Source organism: Dryobates pubescens, chromosome 8 (assembly GCF_014839835.1).
Source record: "Dryobates pubescens isolate bDryPub1 chromosome 8, bDryPub1.pri, whole genome shotgun sequence".
Classification (NCBI taxonomy): Eukaryota; Metazoa; Chordata; class Aves; order Piciformes; family Picidae; genus Dryobates; species Dryobates pubescens.
In genome coordinates, this window is record NC_071619.1 from 12,886,581 (window position 1) to 12,901,207 (window position 14,627).

The following is a 14,627-nucleotide window of genomic DNA, read 5'->3' on the forward strand; positions in this document are numbered from 1 at the left end:
CCCTCACTGGGGCCTCAGATCCCAGACTGATGCAGGTGTGTGCCTGTGGAGTGCAGTGCTACAGTATCAGCAGGACCCAGGACACCAGGGCAGCAGGCAGAGCACAACAGACACCGTGTGCCCAGCTCTTAAAAGAGGAGAGGAGGAATCAGGGCTGGGTAGGACCAGTGGCCATTTATCAATATAGAGAATTCATTACTCACTACCTGCTCTCTCATACACACACACACACACCCCCCAACCCCTGTGCCAGGTAACCCAATGCCTTCCTCCAGGCACAAGAGGGCAGGGCTTGAGCCATGAGCCTGCAATACAATGGAGTGGCCTTCCAGAGTCTCAAACAGCCACAGGCCACCTTCTGCAAAGGAGAGCCTGCTGCTCCACTGATGAAGCCCCGGGCCCCCAGTGCCCAGGCACCACAGCATGCTGTCTGTTCTCAGGCAGGTGCAGGCCAAACAGCTGAGGCTCCTCAGGGGCGCTGAGCCTTCCTGCGGTTTCTGTGGCCAGCCTTGGCTCCACGCTGGGCTCCCTTCATCAGGCCCTTGAACTGGCCCTGCATTTTTGCCCGCTTCCTGGAAGGAGGAAGGAGCAGGAGGCTGGGTTAGTGCAGGCACTGGGTACACCAAACGCACAGGGATGCTCCAAACACTGTGCAGAGGCTCGCAGGGAGCTCCCAGGCCTGCAAAACCCCCATGAGAAATGGCAGAACCAAACCCAGGGTTTAGTCTTACTCCCACCCCTGCACCCCTTCTGGAAAGAATCACAGAATCAACCAGGTTGGAAGAGACCTCCAAGACCATCAAGTCCAACTGATCATCCAGCCCTAATCAACTAAACCATGGCACTAAGTGCCTCATCCAGGCTTTTCTTAAAACCTCCAGGGACATTGACCCCACCACCTCCCTGGGCAGCCCATTCCAACGGGCAATCTCTCTGTGAAGAGCTGTGAAGGCTAAGATCAAGCCTAAACTTCCCCCCTGTGCAGCTTGATACTGTGTCCTCTTATTCTGCTGCTGGTTACCAACCCCCACCTGGCTACAACCACTCTTCAGGTAGCTGTAGACAGCCTCACCTTCTGTTGAGTCTGGCTCTGTTCAGGGGGATGTAGGCATAGGGGTCAAGCTGGCCCTTCTTCTTCACGTCACCTTTACCTTTCTGTGGGAGACAGTGACACGGAGAAGATGCAGCACCAGGTGAGATGCATGCGTCCTGTTCTGGTGCAATCCTGCCACCTGGCCAACCCAAAGACTATGTTGCAGTGGGGTGGTGGCTCTGGCACTTGCTTAGAGCAGTGAGGAGGAACTGGCCAGGGCAAGGGAAGGACAGAGACTTCAAGACAGGCTGAATATGTTTCACAGGTAAAGACTGGCAATTCCTCTTGAAGCAGAGATCCTCTCCAGCCTTGGTTCTGGACCTCCAGCAAACAAATGCTGTTTTCCACCCCAGCAAAGCCCCAGGCATTCCCCCTTCCAAATCCTGTCCCTCACCTTGGATCTGTACTCTGCACCAAGGGCTGGCTCCTTGTTCAGTTGCCGGTGGATCCCGGAGCCTCCAGCTGGAAAACAGGGAATGTGTTGGAAGGGGATCCCAGGGCTCCCCCTTCCCAGTTACAAGCTGGGGGAGCTGTTCCTCATTTAGCTTTCAGCTCTTGGGTGTGAGGACAGCAGAAGAGGGTGATCATTTCCCACAAGCAAAACTCTCTGCTCCAGCTTCCCTGAAGCAGCCCAGTAAGATGGGAATGTGGTTCCAGCATCTTTGGGAGCCCTAATCTGGACACAGGCAGAGGACTTACCTCTGTACTGAGAGTAGGTCCCAGCCTCAGGTTCCTCATCATCTGGTTCCTCTCTGAAACGACGCTTCTGGCTTTTCTTCTGCTGAAGCAAGCATTGGGGACCCTGCAGCTGGTTTGTCCTTACCGTTCTGCCCTCCCATAGACCCCTGGCTTCCCACGGGGCCCCAGAAAACTTGCAGACTGCCTGTGCACATCCCTGTCCCCAGCCAGCCTCCTGCACCCCTCCAAGCAGCTGGTGATTGCCTGGTATCCCCAGTGGCCTTTTGGGCAGAGCTGCAGCTGCCATGGCACAGGCCAAGGTTTGGCAAGCTGAGTTCCCCCAGCATTTCCTCAGGGCTATGAGCTCCATACTCACACTGCGGAGACCCATGTCTTGCAGCACATCTGCCATCTCCTCGTCCACTCCTACAGTACAAGACAAGAGGGTCAGTGTGGGATGCAGGCACAGGGAAGTCCCTGTACTATGCCAGTCCCTGGAGTGGGCTGTGGGAGCAGGATTCCCCTGTCAAACCAGCAGTAATGACTGTGTCCACTCCAGTACCCTCCTGGTGACAGTGGCCCAGAAGAGCCACTTGTTGTGACACAGGGCCACACCAACCCCTCTTGCTTCCACCCACATCCCTTCTCCCCAAGCTCCTACATATGGCAGGAGGAAACCTATCAGCAGTACCAGTGCAAGACTAGTGTGGCACCCCCCCTAGCCCAGGCAGTACCTTTGGCTTCATCATCATCCACCTCCTCCTCCTCTTCATGGATGATCAGGCGCCCATCCTCAGACACCTGGAAGTCATGGCTTACTCCTCTGGACCGCTTGGAGCCTGGCTTGGTGGCTGTTCAGAGAGAGATGGGTGAGAGGCTGGGGAAGGACCCACACCTGGGAGCAAGACATCACACCAGCTCCTGCCCCATCTCTCCCACCCATCCCATCCAAAGCTCCACTTCTCACCCAGCACCCGCTGAGACACATTGGGGTCCAGGAAGTTGAGGGGCTCATCCTCTTCCCCTTCCTTCAGCCAGGCCTGGCCCTTCTGCCTTCCTTGCTTCCTCCACTCCTTACTCCGCTGCTGTTCCTCCTCTTCCTCCCCTTCATCCTCAGAGTCAGCCAGAATCTCTTCCATGCTAGACAAAAGGCAGAGGATGAAGGAAATGGAACACAGTAGCAGACCCCAGCGTGCCTCACAGCACGTAACAGCCCTGTAAACGTCCCCAGCATCTCTAGATGCATCAGTTGAGCAGGTCTGACAGGGCTACTCCTTCCTCCCACCGGGCCCATCTTCACCTGTCTCCTCTGGCCTGTGTTGGTGGTGCCTCCTTTTCTTCCGTATCCGCGGCCGCCTGCCTCAGGGCACGTTGCTTGCGGCTCCGGGCTTCTGCCTTGCGGATGTTCACCAGCACCTTGTGGTACTCAGCTGGCAGCAGCCCCTTCACCAGCTCAAAGCTGTGGAGTGCGCAGAGAGCAAGTCAGTGCCCACCTCCTCCCACACAGCTTCCCAGTGAGCTCGCTCGCAGCCCCAGCACATCGGAGGAGCCTCTCTCTCACCCAAACTTGCGGATGAACTTGGTGAAGAGGTTCCGCAGCTTCATTCGGAAGTGGCGTCTCATGTCATCCGAAAGGTTCCCCAGGGCCTCCAGCTGCCGGGACAGAGACCCTTGAGACCAAAACACTCCTGCCCCAGGCTTCCCACCCTTCCCACAAAACAGCCACCTTGCCCACTTTGCTACTGTCTCCTCACACCTGTCCCAGGCAGGGCCATAGGGAAGTGTCCCTGATTGGAAGCGCTGGTTCATGGGGGTTCTCTGGCAGGTTCATGCCAGCATTCAAGAGGGACCTCCTCACTGCCTTCTCAGCCACTCAGTTCAACTCCTGGCTCCTCAGTGCAGGGTGCAATTGAAGATGCCCTCAGCTGCCCAGGCTCTGCCCCATCACCCTCTTCAGGACACCCTGTGCAGGATCTCACCATTGCCTGAACGTGCTTGGCCAGCTGTTTGGGGTCCACCAGCAGCAGTGTGACCTTGAGGAAGCCCAAGGCCGCCTTTACCACATCCCGTGTGCGGGAGGCCAGCAGCAGGCAGATGTTCTGCAGCAGCTGTTCCACCACACTCAGCTCCATGTGATCTGCAACCACAGAAGAGGTCAGCCACAGCTGGCCTCCTCCCAGCACCCACCTTTCTTGGGAGGTGCTGCCTTGTCTCCCTGTGCTGCCCCCATCCCCCTGGCCCTCCTGCTCCTACTCACCTTTGAATTCGAAGAACAGGCGGGTCAGTGCCAGCACCGTGCAGCTGATCATGGTGACCGACCCCGTGAGCCCCGCATAGACCAGGAGCAGGAACCGCTGCACAGCCTCTGCAAGAGGGGCACAGCTCAGGCCTTCGCTTGCCAGCTGCCCAGCAACAACCCCGGTCCATTTTAGTAGGGTACTGAGCATGGGAACAACTATCTGGGCGCCAAAGCAGCTGTAGGGTGAGCAAGCAGAGCAGGAGCTCACCTTGGGGAGTAGGTCCAAAGCGGAGGAAGGCCTGCCCCATCTCCACCAGCAGCAGGAAGGCATTCTTGCGGGCACCCACTGACACCTCTTTGGTACACAGAATGACCTGACAGCAAAAAGGGACATCACTTCACTGCTGCCACCCTTGTGACCAGAACCAGGTGGGTGCCTCCAGGGATTAATCACAGAATCAGCCAGGTTGGAAGAGACTTCCAAGATCATCAAGTCCACCTGATCACCCAACCCTATCTAATCAACCAAACCATGGCACTAAGTGCCTCATCCAGTCTTTTCTTAAACACCTCCAGGGACATTGACCCCACCACCTCCCTGGGCAGCCCATTCCAATGGTCAATCTCTCTTTCTGTGAGGAACTTCATTCTAAGATCAAGCCTAAACTTCCCCACGTGCAGCTCGAGACTGTTGCTCACCTCTGGGACCAGGGCAGTGATGAAGGGCTCGTGCTCTGCGGAGAGCTGCTTCACAATGTGGAATAGGCACCTCAGTCGGGGCTGGGGAAAGAAACAGCCCAACACTGGCACACCCAGGGACACACACCCGGCTCCTTCACTGCCCACCCCATCCCCTCCCCAGAGCAGCTGAGCTCCACCCCCACAGCCCTCGTTCTCACCCTCTTGGCTGGGGATGCTGCACTCTTGAGCGACTCCAGCAGCGCTGTCTGCAGATCCTGCAGGTGGGAGCGGACGAAGGCCTGGCAGGGCGCGCGGGGGGCGGCGCACACCTCCTCCAGCGCTCGGTATGCCTTTTTCTGCATGCTGCGCTCCTTGCTCTGTGGGGACAGCCAACATGACCCCACAGCCAATGCAGCCCCTCGCCACAGCGTCTGAAAAGATGCCCACAGCACCCCACGCCACCCAGCAGGGTCCTGTGCCCTGTAGCACCTACTCAGCCCTAGAGAGTGCAGGTTTTAGCTGGCAGCAAGCAGAAGGTACTCCGCTGCACCCCCTGCATCAGTCAGGGCTGGAGGTCAAGTCACCTGGAAGGAAGGCTGGATGGTGCGGTACAGGGAATCCAGAGACTGCTCATCAGCATAGGGTGCCATCGCCACCACCAGGTCCAGGATGGAGAGTCTGCAGCAAAGAATGGCTGGCAAGTGGGTGACTGCAGCATCACGAATACTGCCTGACCTAAGACTGTCTCACTGAATGCACAAGAGTGTCACACCCCACATGCAACAGTGCAAATGCCCTAGCACTGCTCACCAGGAGGGAGCTGGCAGCTTTACCCATTAGCACCAGTCCCTGGATGTTACCTGGCAAACTCAGTGTTTTCAGGACTGGTCAGCTTCAAGCTCGCTTTCTGCAGGAACCCACACACCATCTACAGGGCAGAGAAACAGAGCAGTATTGGAACTGACTGAGAGAAGCAGTTTTATAAGAGCTTGCAATACACCTGGCAAAAACCTTGCCACAGTACTTTGTGGAGACCAGAAGCACAGCAGGTCCAAAGAGAGCTAGACAAATTCACCAAGGGCTTGTGCATGATGGGCCAGATGCAGCTGCCAAGACTGGGCACCAGCTGGGAAGTGTTTCCTTCCCATGAGGGCACAAATGGCTGCTCTCTGCTCAGCTTCTTGCTTCCTATCCTCTGCAGTTGGGTAGCCACCAGCCTCCTCAGACCCGGTGAGGATGGGAGATGCTGGCCTGAGCTAGCCCAGCCCAGGTGCCAGGCGCCCCTTACCTGGGGATCAGTGATGGTCAAGTAAGCACGGACGGTGTCCAGCACGGAGCGGCGCTGAGCACTGCTGCCCCCGGACTCCTGGGGCTGGCTGTACACATTGAAGAGGATGGGCAGGAAATTCTTGGCAAAGCGACCTACTTCTGCCCGCTCCGCATCTAGGGAGAGGATGATGAGGGCACAGATCAGCATCTCCCCTCTGAGTCACTGCAAGGGACAGGGATTGCCACCAAGGTCTGCCCCCACCAACCTGTCTCACAGCCTTTGTGGATGAGGGTGCGCAAGGCCTGGCACACGGTGGGGCGGAGATCTGGACGCTCGCTGATGGCCATGCCCAGGGTGCGGGCCAGCCCCTTGAAGGCCCCCAGCACGTCTGTTGGGTGAGTGCAGAAGCCAGGCAGCAGGGTCCACACCTGGAAGACAAAGGAAGAAGTAGAGGTCAGCACTCTTCATCCCATTCACGCTCCCCAGCCAGGAACCAAGAGTACACCACGGTAGGGCTCCTGAGTGCTCCTCATTACCTGCCACTGCAGCGTGTCATAAATCTTGGCCTCCATGCTCTTCCCAGCCTGGGTAAACTCCAGGGCTGCAGAACAGAAGGGGGTAATGAATGGAGAAGCAGGAGGTGGGGAAGGGAGCACAGGACCGTACCTGCTGGGATCTCCACCACCCCACTCTCCTAACCTCTGCTTTTCAGGGTGGCTGCCAAGGGCAAGAAGTAGCTGGTGAAGAAGCCGAGCCGTGCACCCTGCACATAGTCCCGCAGCACTGGCAGAAGCCAGCTGCGGGGGAAATCCAGAGTCTCCCTGGGGAAGGAAGGCACAGGTCAGGGAAGCACTGCCAGCATCAGCTCCTGGGCCCAAGACACTTCCACCCAGCTCCAAAGCCAGTCACAGGAAGGCTCAGCAGAGCCAAACATCTCCAGGACAGAACAAGACTGTAATAAACGGCTGCAAATATACTACCCCATGACTGTACTCACTCCTTGCCATCGATCTCCAGGGGCACAGCTTCCAGCAGCACCTCAGGGCCCATGGTGCTCACAGCAGCCCCTACCGCTCGGTCCACTTCAGCGGTGTAGGGGAAGTGTAGGGAGAGACGCAGGTCACACAGGGACCGGAGGCACTGTGGGGACAAGGCAGGTTGGTCACAAAGGAGCCACAGAGGCAGGTCCAGCACATCACTCACTATGCCCATTCAAGAATGCCAGCTGCCCTGCATGTCCCTGTGACGAGCCCCAGGGCTGCGCACACTCTTCCCACCACAGGCAGGACAGCAGGCACCAGGATGGCCCTGCTCCTGAGCTGGAGAGGGCAATGCAGCCCAAGCAGAAGCACAGCCACCATACCCATCTCCACAGGCAAGTCTGAGCCTTTCCAGCCTGACTCACCTTCCTCATGATGGGGTGGCACTGCTTCCCACATGTCTTAAAGAACACCTCCAGCACCCGCAACACCCTGTCCCATGCTGCGTGGAAACGGTATGTCAGGCCTTCTTCCACTGATCTGAGGAGAGAAGAGACAGCTGCACTGGCAGGGACTGACCCAGCAGTGATCAGGGTGCCCATTAGGCCTGCCATCTGCCTCTCCCACACTGCCACTCCTCACCTGAACATCTTGCACAGGTGGCCAGCAGGAGCTGGGGCAGATGCAGAGATGGTGCCCAGGTCCTCCATGTGGGGAGCAACACACTCATTCAAAAGGTTCTGCAAAGGCAAATGGGGAAAATGGGACAGCAGTGGACCATGGATCCCCCAGCCCAGCAGGCAGAGAGGGGCACACCACTATCTGACAAGCCCCAAACTCCTAGGCAAAGCTTCCCATGAACCCCAGGGCAGCCAAGCAGGGAGATTCCTGTGTGTGTGGTACCTCCAGGGTCTGTGCTGCATCCAACACCACCTGGGAATGTGGGGAGAGGAAGCAGTTCATGGCAGCAGAGAAGAAGCGGGGCATGTGAGCCCAGCAGAGGTCCTTCTGCAGCCTGGGAAAGAGAGAGGGGACAGGTGAAAGACCAGGTGGCTGCCTCTCCCCCTCCCCCCTCATTGCCCCTGCCCACACCTGCCCAGGTTGATGTGTGCCCGCTCCATGGTGGACAGCCAGGTCACCAGTGGCTGCAGGTCACTCGTGTTGGGCACATAGTCGTAGAGGGCCTGGGAAAGTAGAGAGTGGGTGGGTGGGTAATGCCACAGCACTACTAGCCCTGACCTGCCCCACACTGACATCCCACACTCACAGTGATGATCTGGGCATTGAGCTCAGCTGGCAGGCAGGCCACACTGGCCTGGGCACTGAAGAGTCTGTGGAAGGCTTGCATGGCACACGCTGTCACCAGCTGTGAAGGACACACTGTCAGTAGGAAGGGCTCTGCTTTGCACTTGCTCCCTCCCTACCCCAAAGCAGGCTCTGCCCCAGGAAGTGCAGCACTGCTGTGACTGTCCCCCATATCTTTCACAGGAGGCAGGCCAGCAAGCACCAGCTGCTCTGGGCTGCTCTGTTAGCATCCTGCACTTCCAGGCTCCCAGCTGGCAGACAAGTAGCTTTGAGTCCTTATAGGTCATAGGTGAGGGAGAAGGAGACTGCCCTAGCCACTCCTCATGTGAGGGTACTCACTACATGGCTGAGGGTCATGACTCGGAGCAAGGTCTCACAGCAGGTCTTCACCACAGCTGCAGGGAAGCAGGGCAGAAGGTCTTGCAGCAGGGCAAGCACATGCAAGGTAGTGGTTGCCTCCTTGGTGCCTGTGAGAGCAAAGCAACATCTCAGGCTGTGGCACCCTGCCTACCCAAGGCAGAGCCTCTGTGATAGTGCCAGGGGTGGCCCAAAGAGCTGGAGTGAACACTCTCTCCAGTGCCCCACACCTCCAGCTTTTTCAATCTCCTGCACACAGAACTTGGCAGTGGAGGGTGCCGCAGGGTGATGGTCAGGGGCTGAGTCTCCAAACATGAACTCGCTGCCTCTCAGGACAGAGCACACACCATGCTGCGCTGCCTTCCGCACCTGGGGGAAGGAGAGCCCAGCTGCTTAGAGGCCACAGAGGCATAGCCAGCCCCAGAAATAAATCCCAAAGGCAGTGTCATCCCTCATCAGGGTCACTAGGCACTCACCTTGGGCTTAGTATGAACACAGAAGCTCAGCAAGCCATGATAGACCTGGAGTGTGACAGGGTAGCTCCAGGCTGCCAAGTCCTGCTTCCGCAACAGTGTGGCCAGGCAAGAGAGGATCTATGACAAGGGAGCAGCAGGGGAGTTAGCATCACCCCAAGAGATTCCCTCTTTATTGCAACAGCCTCAGGCTGAGCATCCAGTACCACCTTACAGCAGCCACCTCGACACCAGCTCTCACCGGACACACAGGCAGAGCTGGCACAGCTGGTGCCTCTTGGCTACTCACCCATCGCAGGGCAGAGGTGGAGCTGCTGCAGGCCTGCGAGGACATGATACTCATGAAGGCTTTTGAGGCGTCTGAGAATTTCTTAATGAGCACAGGGCTCGGAACGCTGCCAGAAGGAGGAGGCATGTCAGTGGGCTAAAGAGCACACAGCCAGTGGCAGTCACACAGGGAACAGCATCCTCAAACCACCCCAGCTGGGTCCTTTCTCCAGCCTGGGGAAGGGGAACAGCACCAACCCCTGCCTTCCATGACAGGGCCGGGTAGCTCTCCCCACTCCTCTGCCATCCACTCACCGCTTTAGGACAAGGTTGAGCAGGTAGGCAACAGCAGCAAGAGACTCTGGGGACTCCACTGCCTCCAGCGTTGTCATCTGGGAACAGAGGAGAGGGGTTTGCACCAGGCCAGCCCTTCCCCAACTCGTCTTCGGGGAGCAGGGGCAGAGAAACCAGGAGCAGCCCAACAGCATCTCTGCTGAAGGACACCCAGGGTCCCATCCATAAGCACAGCACTTTCCTCCATCAACCCTCCTGAGACCTCACCATGCTGCCAACAGCAGCTCCCCTTGTGCTTCCTCCCTAAGATCATCACTCACCAGTGCAGCAAAGTACTCCGTCTCACTCTCCTTGCCCCCCCGTGAGCGGATCACCTCTGTCACAGCTGCCAGCACAGCACAGATCTACCAGGAGCAGGTGGAACAGGTCAGTACTCTCAGCCTCACACCCAGAGGGCTATGCCCTAACCCTGCCCTAATCCTGCCTGTACCTCTTTGTGAGCAGCAGAATTGGATTCCCAGAAGCGCTGCACCCTGCTGAAGGTGATGTTGGTACAGTCGCTCAGCCCACTCAGGAAGGTGCCAGAGGACTTTTCAGTGGTGGCCTCCACAGCATCATCCTCTTCCATGCGGAGCTGAGTGTTATCACTCGACTGCTCCAAACGCAGGGACCCCGACTGCAGCTCATTGTGCAACTTCACAGCATCCACTGTCAAGTTACTTTTCTCTGCCCGGGTGAAAAGTTATGCTTAGAACCACAACATCGTGTTGCTCTACCATTCACCCCGAACCCCTCCACAGCCCTCTCTCCCCTTGCAGCCAGATCAGCTTGGCTGGAGATCATCTCCAATGTGTGGGACATAGACGCCAATTTCCTTTGATGGGAGAAAGCACGGCAATAACTAGAGAGAGCTCGTCTCTCATTCCTGTGAAAACAAACCAGGACACAGTCCAGCAATCTCCTTTAACGGCATTACATGCTCACAGATGTGCCGCGGTGTACCGAGGCTTTAATACTGAAGTGCTTTGTACCTCGCCCGATTTACCTTCTTCCAGTTCTATCCCAGGCAACCAGACAGCCAAGGCACACATTTCGTGTCCCTCTGAGTCCTAGGCACCAGCTTGCAAACAGCCGCAAGAGGCTCAGCTCTCCTTCCCGGTTTGCCACCTCCACCTCCCGGGCCTGCAGCTCGAGGGTCAGCGGCTCCTGTCCCCTCCGCCCCCATCCTCGCCCTCTGGAGCCGAAGACCCAAAGGCTCGCTTCTCAGCCTCCCCGCGCTCCTGCGGCTCCCGCCGAGAAGGGCCGGGCATCGACTAGGAGCTGCCCACAACCGCCCACCCCACTCGCCTTCTGCCCTCACCCGCGGGCCGGCTGAAGAAGCGGCTGCGGGCGGCCAGACGGTGCTGGCGGGTCTCAGGATTGCAGTCGCTGCTGTGGCCCTTCCGCCACCGCTTCAGCTTGGCAGCGGCGCCCGAACGGAGCCGCCCGCTCCGCGCCATGCTGGAACCGGCTCCACGTGCCGTGCCCCCTCCCCTTCCGCTTCCGGCGCCCGCCACCATCTTGAGTGAGGGCACCGCTGCCCTCAGGGTTGGCCGCTTCGCGGAGGGGCGGGTGGGGAGTGGTGTCGGGGAAGCTGAGTGGGGGTGTGTCCGGTTGGGGCTTGGATGGGAGATTCGAGGTCAGCCGTCAGCAAGACAGCCTGTCTGACATGCCCCTACAGGGGCCGAAGAGGAGAAAACTCTATGGAACCTCTTACACCGGGCCCGTGCGCCGCTGCCACAATAGCTTAGCGCGTATGCGTTAGGGCGCCGTGACGTCACGGCCCTGAAGGTCGCACCGCCCTTCGCGGCCCCGCCATGCACTACGTGCGCCTCCACCCGCCGGCCGCTCTGCGCACGCGCGCCAGCCCTGGCCGAGCCGGGCGGGGCGGGGCCGCGCAGGTAGCGTCAGTAGCGCGCGGCAGCAGCGTGAGGGGAGGGTGCGCGCGTGCCGGACTCCGCTCTGCTCCGCTCCTCCGCCATGGCTGCCTACCGCCTCGTCCTCGTCCGCCACGGAGAGAGCGCCTGGAACCTGGAGAACCGCTTCAGCGGCTGGTACGATGCCGATCTCAGCCCCGCCGGTCAGCAAGAGGCGCGGCGCGGTGGCGAGGCCCTGCGAGGTACGGGTGACTGGTAAAAGGGCGGGGGGGGGCAACGTGGACGGAGACGGGTAGGCTGTGGGGGGGATGCGGCATAGCGTGTTTGCCTCGGGCCTAATAGGGGTGGCTTTGGTGTCCCCCGATGCCGAGAGGGTGGCCTCCAATGGAGCGGGGTGGGGAGGGCCGCGGAACGGGGGCTCCAGTAGCGTGGGGAGAGCCCGAGGTACTGGAAGCAATGCTCTGGTACCGGTCGCGGCCCCGCCGCCGAACAGTTTGCACGGATAGACGAGCGGCGGCGGGGACGCGACCGCTACCGGCTCAGCGAGGCCACCGCCCTTGGCCCGTAACCGGTTGCATAAGGCCCGGCACTCACCTTCCTGGTGTCCCCGTCCACCCTCTCTTTTTCCTGGTCTTTTCCAGATGCCGGCTACGAGTTCGACATCTGCTTCACGTCAGTACAGAAACGAGCCATCCGTACCCTCTGGACGGTCCTGGATGCCATTGATCAGATGTGGCTACCCGTTATCCGAACCTGGCGCCTGAATGAGAGGCACTATGGGGCCCTCACAGGTTTGAACAAGGCTGAGACGGCAGCAAAGCATGGTGAGGCACAGGTGAAGATCTGGAGGCGCTCTTACGACATTCCTCCACCTCCCATGCAGTCCGACCACCCCTTCTACAGCACCATCAGCAAGGTAAGACCCATTGCTCTTCATCTGCCTGGCTATGAGGCTCCTAAAAGTCAGCTTAGGTCTCTAGCATAGTCTGGCTTCCTCTGCAAGGTCTCTTCTGCATCTGTTGCAGCAGCCAGGACTGCCATGCTGGTTGGTGTTGGGGTGTTTGTCCCACTTCCTCCCTGGAGAGTTAAACCCCAGAACAGATTCAAACCAGAGGGGACAATACTGCTGTTAATCATTAGTCTAGTGATCCGTGCATGGATGTTTGCTTTGGTCTCTTCATCCAGAGCGAGCAACATACAGTTTTCCCTAGGAGAGGTTCAGAGCCCCAGCTGTAGATGAGCACAGGCTCAAACTTCAGAGGCTATCTTTGCTTCGAAGCCTAGCTCTGCCTACACACAGCAGTTGCAGGCGAAGAATTTGGGATGGTGGGATGAAGGCTGCTGCTAGTGGTGGTAGTGTTGGGCTGCTGCATAAGCTTGGCCTTTTCCCCAGGACCGTCGCTATGCTGACCTGACAGAGGACCAGCTGCCGACATGTGAGAGCTTGAAGGACACCATTGCCCGGGCTTTGCCTTTCTGGAACGAGGAGATTGTCCCACAGATCAAAGAGGGCAAGCGAGTCCTTATTGCTGCCCATGGCAACAGCCTGCGTGGGATTGTCAAGCACCTGGAAGGTATGATAGCCCAGTGAGGGTCTTCCAGCTGCCTTGTCTGGCACTGTGTGAACAGGCATGAGTTACAGGGACTCTGTGTTTGCAGGCATGTCAGAAGAGGCCATCATGGAGCTGAACCTGCCCACTGGCATCCCTATCGTCTATGAGCTGGACAAGAACCTGAAACCTGTCAAGCCCATGCAGTTCCTAGGTGATGAGGAGACCGTGCGCAAGGCCATGGAGGCTGTTGCTGCTCAGGGCAAGGTCAAGAAGTGAGGGTGGGGCAGGTTAGCACGTAGTAGATAAGCCTTCCCAATATCCCCCCACCCCTCTGTGCACACCCCTCACAGCCATAGAAACTTGGAGCTGCAGAACTGGAGCAGCTCCCCAGATTAGGTCCGTTCCCTTGGGACCAGGCTCCCCTCTGCAGACAGCCTGGTGCCCAAGGGTGAGGTGCCACACACGTGGTGTGAGCAGGAGCTCTGGCTCTATTAGGCCACAACCATGCACCTCTCTGTGCTGAGATTGCAGCCCTTGGGCCCAGTCTGCAGGGGGGTGTGCCAAGTGATCCCTCACAGTGCCAGGCTCCTCTTCTGCTTTGCTTTCCTGACAGCTCTCTTCACCCGGTTACTGTAGTTTTGTCGCTTGATGTAGTCATCCTGGGAGCAGCGGGGCAAGCACAGCACAGGCAGTGACTGAGATGGGTACCCATCCCCTCATGGGCACATGGCACAAGGAGCAGGATGGGTAGACAGTGGAAGGGTTGTATTCTGGTGCATGCGGTACAGCACCCAAGGGACCTAGCTCTGCCAGCCCCTGCTTTAACTTATTGCCTTTGGCCAAGGGTAGGGGAGGGAGCAAGCGGGTTGGCTGGAAGTTCATGTCCAGGCACACTTCCCCCAGGCAAAGCCCATCCTAGCCCTGTTGGCGACACAGGTGGTGTTGTGCCCTATCCCACGTGTGTGTTCAATAGCCCTGCCGCTGTGGCTTCCCCCCTGCTGGCGCCACGAGCCTGGCCTTGCACGGGGCCAGTGTAACTGTCCGACGTAGCAGCTGTCTTGTTCCAGTTCAATAAAGGAGTCATGCGCAACAAACAGTGGGTCCTGCCTTCCTCTGCCTGTGCTCCCAGGTGTGGGGCTGGCCCTCACCCAGCTCCTGGCATGTGTGAGGCAGCCATTGCTGCTGGGTATAGGGGTGGGGGTGCAGAAGGCATGTGGGGCTCCGAGGAGCAAAGCATAGCTCTGCAATCCCTGCCACCGAGGGTGACGCCCTGCTGCTGTGTGGTTTCAGGGCTTTGGGTGTGGCAGTCGTCCCCAGAGGCAGGCAGGGCACAGAGCCAGCAGAGATCAAGAGTGCCCTGGGGCTGAGCACAGCCACAGACTGCATCAGTTACCAGTACCGGGAAACATGCCTGACACTGACAGGGAAACCAACCTCATGAGACGATCACCTAGAGCTGCAGAGCACCATGCCATTGGCCTTGCTGCAGTAAAGCTGCCCACTTGTTTCCCCAGCAGCAGG

General features: G+C 58.5%; 2 protein-coding genes across 2 annotated transcripts; one reads left to right on the forward strand and one right to left on the reverse strand.

Moving 5' to 3' along the window:
* Positions 1-237: 237 nt before the first annotated feature.
* Positions 238-11,170, reverse strand: RRP12 (ribosomal RNA processing 12 homolog). Its single transcript, XM_054163453.1, has 34 exons — positions 10,998-11,170; positions 10,128-10,363; positions 9,958-10,041; positions 9,659-9,735; positions 9,366-9,471; positions 9,080-9,196; positions 8,834-8,972; positions 8,586-8,713; positions 8,209-8,307; positions 8,034-8,125; positions 7,845-7,956; positions 7,584-7,681; positions 7,367-7,481; positions 6,959-7,101; positions 6,661-6,782; positions 6,498-6,562; positions 6,227-6,389; positions 5,980-6,134; positions 5,552-5,619; positions 5,276-5,369; positions 4,910-5,068; positions 4,710-4,790; positions 4,279-4,384; positions 4,029-4,136; positions 3,751-3,908; positions 3,333-3,424; positions 3,072-3,230; positions 2,739-2,911; positions 2,506-2,622; positions 2,148-2,197; positions 1,793-1,871; positions 1,488-1,555; positions 1,073-1,155; positions 238-572 (listed from the first exon to the last, which is right to left on the reverse strand). The coding sequence occupies exons 1-34, from the start codon at positions 11,134-11,136 to the stop codon at positions 470-472; spliced, it is 3,888 nt and encodes a 1,295-aa protein (XP_054019428.1). The 5' UTR covers positions 11,137-11,170; the 3' UTR covers positions 238-469.
* A 389-nt stretch (positions 11,171-11,559) lies between these two features.
* PGAM1 (phosphoglycerate mutase 1) lies at positions 11,560-14,200 on the forward strand. Its single transcript, XM_054163811.1, has 4 exons — positions 11,560-11,795; positions 12,195-12,469; positions 12,947-13,127; positions 13,213-14,200. Exons 1-4 carry the CDS (start codon positions 11,657-11,659, stop codon positions 13,380-13,382), a joined length of 765 nt encoding a protein of 254 aa, XP_054019786.1. The 5' UTR covers positions 11,560-11,656; the 3' UTR covers positions 13,383-14,200.
* Positions 14,201-14,627: the final 427 nt, after the last annotated feature.

Bases quoted from the DNA above. Each gene is read 5' to 3' on its own strand.
- RRP12 (XM_054163453.1), bottom strand. From the start codon at position 11,136: ATGGCGCGGAGCGGGCGGCTCCGTTCGGGCGCCGCTGCCAAGCTGAAG. The intron at 6,563-6,660 runs GTTAGGAGAGTG...TCTGTTCTGCAG, and splicing joins AGCCACCCTGAAAAGCAGAG to CCCTGGAGTTTACCCAGGCT. The intron at 5,069-5,275 runs GTGACTTGACCT...CTGTCCCCACAG, and splicing joins CCATCCAGCCTTCCTTCCAG to AGCAAGGAGCGCAGCATGCA.
- PGAM1 (XM_054163811.1), top strand. From the start codon at position 11,657: ATGGCTGCCTACCGCCTCGTCCTCGTCCGCCACGGAGAGAGCGCCTGG. The intron at 11,796-12,194 runs GTACGGGTGACT...GGTCTTTTCCAG, and splicing joins CGGTGGCGAGGCCCTGCGAG to ATGCCGGCTACGAGTTCGAC. The intron at 12,470-12,946 runs GTAAGACCCATT...CCTTTTCCCCAG, and splicing joins TCTACAGCACCATCAGCAAG to GACCGTCGCTATGCTGACCT.